The sequence below is a fragment of the Labrus mixtus genome, unplaced genomic scaffold (genome assembly GCF_963584025.1).
Source record: "Labrus mixtus unplaced genomic scaffold, fLabMix1.1 SCAFFOLD_127, whole genome shotgun sequence".
Classification (NCBI taxonomy): Eukaryota; Metazoa; Chordata; class Actinopteri; order Labriformes; family Labridae; genus Labrus; species Labrus mixtus.
Genome location: NW_026870345.1, coordinates 4,405 through 12,500, shown reverse-complemented (window position 1 = coordinate 12,500; position 8,096 = coordinate 4,405). Strand labels below are relative to the sequence as shown.

At 44.4% G+C, this 8,096-nt stretch overlaps 1 protein-coding gene across 2 annotated transcripts in view; it reads left to right on the top strand.

Moving 5' to 3' along the window:
- LOC132970498 (interferon lambda receptor 1-like) overlaps positions 1-4,751 on the top strand; it is an 11,910-nt gene extending 7,159 nt beyond the window's left edge. Inside the window, exons 8-9 of one of the 2 annotated variants that reach the window (XR_009672238.1) lie at positions 3,180-4,310; positions 4,361-4,751. Coding sequence is in view for 1 of the 2 variants with exons in the window: in XM_061034440.1 (XP_060890423.1) it covers positions 3,180-3,764 (585 nt within the window). In the remaining variant the exon portion in view is untranslated. Of the gene's footprint in view, positions 1-3,179 lie in introns of both variants that reach the window. The other variant, XM_061034440.1, reaches the window with a different exon arrangement.
- The last annotated feature ends 3,345 nt before the right edge of the window (positions 4,752-8,096 follow it).

The following is an 8,096-nucleotide window of genomic DNA, read 5'->3' as shown; positions in this document are numbered from 1 at the left end:
CAATATGGACATCATGACAGCTGGGGCGGCTGTTCGACAGGAGTAAGGTCGGGGGTTTGATCCCCAGCTCCTACAGCCACATGTCTCGTGTCCTTGGGCAAGACACTTAAAGTCAGGGTTGGTCATTTCCTCCAGATCCACTTTTTAAGATTCTGGTGTAAATTGTCTTTAGGTCCTGACAGAAATTAATAACTCATGTTCTCTGAAAAAGGAACAAAGAAAATCCATCATCTGTATCAGTTTGTAAGTCTGTAAAAAAAACTTTGACCAATGTCTGCCACGAGGTACCAATCTGATGAACCAATCCAATCCAACTTTATTTGTTTAGCACTTTAAAACAACCACAGTTGACCAAAGTGCTGCACAGAAGAATAAATAAAATACAGAACAGCTCACGAGATAAAAGAAAACTTAATGTGAAATACAGAATCAAGTTAAAAGACATAAAACATAAGTAACATGAATAGGCACGCAAAAAAGAAATAAAATAAATAAATAAGTCGATGTCTTAGTGTGTGTCAAAGGGAAAAGAGATGGGTCTTAAGACGAGATTTAAAAACAGGCAGAGAAGAAGAGGCCTGTTTAACGTGCTGAGGTAAATCGTCCCCTCTGAGCTTCCGCCTGGTTTTAGGCCCTGATCAGCTGACCTGGGAGAGCGGGTGGGCGTGTACGGGTGTAGAAGCTCAGAGAGGTAGGGCGGGGCAAGACCATTAAGAGATTTAAAAGCAAATAAAATAATTTTAAAATTTATCCTAAATTGTATGAGCAACCAGTGGAGTGAGGCTAAAATGGGGGAAATGTGGTCATATTTACGTGTTCCAGTTAAAAGACGTGCAGCTGCATTCTGTACCATCTGGAGACGGGCGATGGAGGACCCACTAACCCCCACATACAATGCATTACAGTAATCCAGCCGTGTGGTAACAAAGGCGTGGATCACCGTCTCAAAGTGCTGCCTTGAAAGAATTGGCTTTATTTTGGCCAGCTGCCTCAAATGGAAAAAGCTTGATTTTACGAGAGCCTTAATCTGACTGTCAAGTTTAAGATCAGGGTCCACTTTAACCCCTAGGCCAAGGAACCCAGATCTACAGGGGGTTCCCAGTGGTACCACCAAAAACCATCACTTCTGTCTTTTTATCATTAAAATTTAAAAAGTTCAGAGCCATCCAGGCCTTTATGTCATCAAGACACTCAAACAACAGTCGAACAGAGTATTCATTTTTCTTTTGAAGTGGAAAGCAAAAGAGAGAGAAAAGGAGAGGGCCTAGAATTTTACTAGAAACCAATCACACGCCTCCCTGTCTCCCTGCTCGCTCTCTACCCCATGGCGTGAACTAGCCCACACTCAAAGCACGAGCTGAGGTCCGCTTCTGGATCAATGGTGCTTGTGCATGTAAGTGAGGGGGCGTGGCTTTTGAGGGAGCACAGATGGGAGGGGGCGGGTGCAAACACAGCACTGAGGGAATGCTACTTTCAAAATCATGCTAGTTATCAAAATGACCAACCCTGCCTCTAACTCAAAGTTTCTCCCGCTGCCAGTCAGTGGCTTTTAGCAGCCTCTACCATCAGTGTGTGAATGTGTATGACTGGATGAGTTAATACTGATGGACTCTTTACACAGCAGCCTCTACCATCAGTGTGTGAATGTGTATGAATGGATGAGTTAATACTGATGGACTCTTTACTCAGCAGCCTCTACCATCAGTGTGTGAATGTGTATGACTGGATGAGTTAATACTGATGGACTCTTTACTCAGCGGCCTCTACCATCAGCGTGTGAATGTGTATGAATGGATGAGTTAATACTGATGGACTCTTTACTCAGCGGCCTCTACCATCAGCGTGTGAATGTGTATGAATGGATGAGTTAATACTGATGGACTCTTTACTCAGCGGCCTCTACCATCAGTGTGTGAATGTGTATGACTGGATGAGTTAATACTGATGGACTCTTTACTCAGCGGCCTCTACCATCAGCGTGTGAATGTGTGTGAATGGATGAGTTAATACTGATGGACTCTTTACTCAGCGGCCTCTACCATCAGTGTGTGAATGTGTATGAATGGATGAGTTAATACTGATGGACTCTTTACTCAGCAGCCTCTACCATCAGTGTGTGAATGTGTATGACTGGATGAGTTAATACTGATGGACTCTTTACTCAGCGGCCTCTACCATCAGCGTGTGAATGTGTATGAATGGATGAGTTAATACTGATGGACTCTTTACTCAGCAGCCTCTACCATCAGTGTGTGAATGTGTGTGAATGGATGAGTTAATACTGATGGACTCTTTACACAGCAGCCTCTACCATCAGTGTGTGAATGTGTGTGAATGGATGAGTTAATACTGATGGACTCTTTACTCAGCGGCCTCTACCATCAGTGTGTGAATGTGTATGACTGGATGAGTTAATACTGATGGACTCTTTACTCAGCAGCCTCTACCATCAGTGTGTGAATGTGTATGACTGGATGAGTTAATACTGATGGACTCTTTACTCAGCGGCCTCTACCATCAGCGTGTGAATGTGTATGACTGGATGAGTTAATACTGATGGACTCTTTACTCAGCGGCCTCTACCATCAGCGTGTGAATGTGTGTGAATGGATGAGTTAATACTGATGGACTCTTTACTCAGCGGCCTCTACCATCAGCGTGTGAATGTGTGTGAATGGATGAGTTAATACTGATGGACTCTTTACTCAGCGGCCTCTACCATCAGTGTGTGAATGTGTATGAATGGATGAGTTAATACTGATGGACTCTTTACTCAGCGGCCTCTACCATCAGTGTGTGAATGTGTATGAATGGATGAGTTAATACTGATGCACTCTTTACACTGAGGACACACTGTGAGGACTAAAATGATTTGTGGTATGATGGTAAAAAACATTTTCTCTGGAAGGAAACAGGAAGAGCTGCAGCAATGGAAACTTTGTCTGTGACGACAGATCGCTCCGCAGCCACAGTTTCACTTCCTGTTTGAGACTCAGCTCGTGTTTTTGAACGTGTTAATAAAGTTTCACTCTGAATAAAAAAAAGACAACTTAATTCTATCATTTCAGATTATATTCTGTGTATCATGGGTACTTTTCTGTTTCTCTGATCACGCTTCAGTCTGCTGTGAGGCGCTCACTTTAAATCAGGAGTTTAAATGTTTCTCTGTCTCTCCACAGACGTCTATCCACCACATAGAGGAGGTGCTGGTCCTCGCTGCTCCCTGCACCTCCTCATTCGCTCCTCTCTACAATGTTGAGACAACAGCACCCCCTGCAGGAGACAAGAGGAGCCACACATCTTTGTCTTCTGAACACAGTGAGAGTGAGGATGAGAGCCCGGGAGGAGGAGTTTATCTAACAAAGAGGACTAAGCTCCTCTCCTCCTCCTCTTCATTATCATCATCTGTGTCAGCTCCTTCATCACATCCCTTCACCTCTCACTCCTTCACTCCTCCTGAGGCTCCCCAGTCAGCAGAGACAGCGCCTCCTGCAGGGGGACAACACACTGCAGACCAGACTCCTCCTGTACACACACTCAGTCAACCTGCAGGAGGAGGGGAGGAGGAGGGAGACGGCCTCAATGTGAACCTCCTCACTCTGACCTTCATACATCAGGAGGAGGAGCAGGAGGAGGAGGAGGAGGAGTCTTTCTTTAACATCACTTCCTCCCTGCCCTCACATGATGTCACTGCAGAAACTGTTTCCTGTCCTGATGAGGAGGAGGAGGAGGAGGAGGAGCTTGGTGGATATCTTAGACATTGACGTCTCCTGTAGGAGGTGTCCTGCCCCTTTATTGCCCTGCTTAAAGGTCCCTCAGTTTAATCTTCCTGCTTAAAGGTCAAAGGTCGCTCAGGTGGGTTCAGTCCACAGCAGAACAGATTCTTTTTTATTTTTTTATTTTATTTATTAGCACACATATAAGAATACATCAAAATAGGATTAACAAAAACATAAAAGGTGTGTCAGGAGATGTCAAGAAGCCAACAGGCTTATACAAGGGACCTCACCTCTTAAGAGACAAATAAATCAACTAAGCAAATCAAATTACACAATTTCAAACACATATACAGAAACCTATACACGTATTCACACACACACACACACACACACACACACACACACACACACACACACACACACACACACACACACACACTTAGAAAAATACATACAATAGAAAGACTGAGAATGTTAACCCTCTATCAGCTAAATGAAACAGGCATTCATCTATTAAAAATGGAGTGAATGAGTGAGTTGATGGAAAAAAAAGAAAATAAATATATTTTATATATGCAAACGTTTGACCTCGTGGATTAAATGTGAAGACAGTTTCCTTTTAAAAATCTCTGTAGACGAAGAGTCGTTAACGTGTCCCCCACGATATCTGATGGAAAACTGACCGTGTTTGGTTTTATAAAAAGGAAGATGAAGATGATCAATCTGTCTGGTAGAATATGAATGAATCTGGGAATTCAGTTTAAAAAAATGCTGAAATGATGATGGTAAAGAAAAAGGTATGAACATATATTTCTATATAAACACACATATCTGATTACACGTGTTAACATTTAAATGTGACATTGATAAACAGGGTCCATGTAATCTGTCCATCATGTGACGTGTCATCAGTTTAATTAGCATGTTAAATGTGCTTTTATTTTGACATTTCAACAGGAAGTCAGTCTGACATTACTGCATGTAAACTGTATCATCACATTTTTATAAACAATAAATCACTGATCACTATCATGGTACGTGTTCGTCATCATTACTGTGAGAGAGAGAGAGAGAGACAGAAAGAGAAAGAGAGACAGAGAGAGAGACAGAAAGAGAGAGAGAGACAGATATAGATAGACAGAGAGAGACAGAAAGAGAAAGAGAGAGACAGAGAGAGAGACAGAAAGAGAGAGAGAGACAGATATAGATAGACAGAGAGACAGAAAGAGAAAGACAGAGAGAGACAGAGAAAGAGACAGAGAGAGAGAGACAGAGTGAGAGGGAGGGAGAGACAGAAAAAGAGACAGAGAGAGACAGAAAGAGAGAGAGAGAGAGACAGAGGGAGAGAGAGGGAGAGACACAGAGAAAAAGAGACAGAGAGAGACAGAAAGAGAGAGAGAGAGAGACAGGGAGAGAGAGACAGAGAGAGAGAGACAGGAAGAGAGAGACAGAGAGAGAGAGAGAGAAAGACAGAGAGACAGAGAGAGAGAGAGAGAGGGAGAAAGAGAGAGAGACAGAGAGAGAGACAGAAAAAGAGACAGAGAGAGACAGAAAGAGAGAGAGAGAGAGACAGGGAGAGAGAGACAGAGAGAGAGAGACAGGAAGAGAGAGACAGAGAGAGAGAGAGAGAGGGAGAAAGAGAGAGAGACAGAGAGAGAGACAGAGAAAGAGACAGAGAGAGACAGAGAGAAAGAGACAGAGAGAGAGAGAAAGAGAGAGAGAGAGAGACAGGGAGAGAGAGACAGGGAGAGAGAGACAGAGAGAGAGACAGGAAGAGAGAGACAGAGAGAGAGAGAGAGAAAGACAGAGAGACAGAGAGAGAGAGAGAGAGGGAGAAAGAGAGAGAGAGACAGAGAGAGAGACAGAGAAAGAGACAGAGAGAGACAGAAAGAGAGAGAGAGAGAGACAGGGAGAGAGAGACAGGGAGAGAGAGACAGAGAGAGAGACAGGAAGAGAGAGACAGAGAGAGAGAGAGAGAAAGACAGAGAGACAGAGAGAGAGAGAGAGAGGGAGAAAGAGAGAGAGAGACAGAGAGAGAGACAGAGAAAGAGACAGAGAGAGACAGAGAGAAAGAGACAGAGAGAGAGAGAAAGACAGAGCGAGAGAGAGAGAGACAGAGAGAGAGAGAGAAAGAGAGAGAGAGAGAGAGAGACAGAGAGAAAGAGAGAGAGAGAGATTTTTTTGATTTTTAAACAGATCTTTATTTATCAGTCTTCTTACTGTTCAACAATAATATACATTCCTAATCTTCACAGATGACATTCACAAAATAAACAGATTTTACATCAGCACATGAACTAACTGATCATGCTCTACAGAGCACAGCACACTGTCATGAGTCCACACTGACTGGAAAGTCTCCAGGTCCTGATTTGCTCTGTAGAAGCTGAAGTCCAAAAACAACCTGGATTTTAACATTTTTACAAACAACAGCTTCACATCAACAACATCGTCTGGCTCCTCCACCTTCCTCCTCCTACTCACGTACACGGCCATCTTAGCCTGACCAAGGACAAAGTTTATCAGCTGACATTTGTGTTTGTGTTGTCGAGTGTATTTAAAACCACAAATAAAAACCTGCTTAGTAAAAAACTCTTTAAAACCAGTAAAAACCTTCTCCAGAAGATCAAACAGAGGTTTCAGCCGACTGCACTCTAAAAAACAATGAAACACCGTCTCCCTGTGCACACAGAAAGGACACTGATCAACAACATTCACATTAAGAACAGAGATAAAAGAGTTCAATGATTCCATGCAGGATTCTCCACTGGAGGTCTGCATGTCTCTTACACAAGGGGGGTTTGTATAAAGACTCCCAGGAGGGTCTAGACTCAGGAGCTAGCCCCAAATAAGTCCTCCAGGGGGTGTCACTGCGTGCGTTCAGTGTCTTTTTATTCAAAGTCTTAACAATCAGTCTGTAAAAAGTCTTTCCTGCAGCGTCACTAAAAGAGCAGCCTGCAGCGTCGGCCAGTAGAGGACCAGAACAGTCCTTCAGGTCTGCAGACAGAGTGAACTCAGGAAACGGGTCGGTTTGGTCGGGCAGCAGAGAACCGTCCCCATAGTCCGACATCAGAGACATCTCCGGTCCTGTCAGCTGATGTCTCCAGTGATTCAGCAACCGATCAACGACTCTGGTCGACCTCACCCCCAGACGAGCAGCCAGACCAGCAGGACAGTCCAGCTGAGGTCCGGTCAGCTCCACCACCTGCTCCAGAGTGGAAATCCTGGCACTGCAGAACTTTCCGGACAGGCTCGGTCCAGCCCAGTCAGGAAGATGAAAACGTCCTCCAAACAGTACAGGCTCTTTAAGCAGCCAGTACAAAGAGTGGGAGTGTCCCTGTCTCTGCCTGTTCACCAGACTCCACACGTTAAAAACACTTCGATAAAATCCAGTGACAGAGGAAATGTTCACTTGCTGTAAATCCATTAAAAACAGAGACGAGCTCAGCCCCAGTTCTCCAAACCGCTGTAGAAGACAGCAGGCCAGCGGTCTCCAGACCAGGTCTGCAGGCCCAGTGAGTAGTCTCTGGAGGAACTGCAGGCGGAGAGTAGCCCCCCTGCTGGCCAGGTGGACTAATCCATGTCCTCCTTCCTCTTTAGGGAGGAAGAGTACACTCTGAGGAATCCAGTGTAACCTGTCCCAAAAAAAATCAACTAACACTCTTTGAATGTTACACAAGAGAGAGGACGGAGGGTCGATACAGGTCAGTCTGTGCCACAGGGCAGAGGAAACAAGATTATTGGCCACAAGTACACGACCTTTAAAAGACATCTTTGGCAACAGCCACCTCCATTTATCAAGACGTCCTTTTACTTTTTCTAAAACACCCTCCCAGTTTTTACTAACAAATGTTTCATTCCCCAAAAACACTCCCAAATATTTAAAACCTCCTGACTTCCAAAAGAGACCTCCAGGCAGACTGAGCCGACCCCTCAGCTTCTCTCCCACCATCAGTGCTTCACTTTTCAGCCAGTTCACTTTGGCAGAAGATATCGACCCAAACAAATTCACAGTCTCTTTTAAAACATCGATATCTCTCTGCTGATTAACAAAAACAATGACGTCATCAGCATACACTGACAATTTAAAACTGACATCAGAGGCAGGAAAACGAACACCAGAGAGACCTGACCTCAGTCTGTGAAGCAGGGGTTCAATGGCTAAGGAATATAACATCCCAGATAAAGAGCAGCCCTGCCTCACCCCCCTCTGTACACTAAAAGGAGCACTCAGGCCTCCGTTGATCTTTAGCACACTCGCAATGTCACGGTACAAAACCTGGACCTTAGCTAAGAAACATGGGTTGAACCCAAAGGCGGTTAGAGTCCGCCATAGATGCTGGTGTTCAACCCGATCAAAAGCCTTTTCCTGGTCTA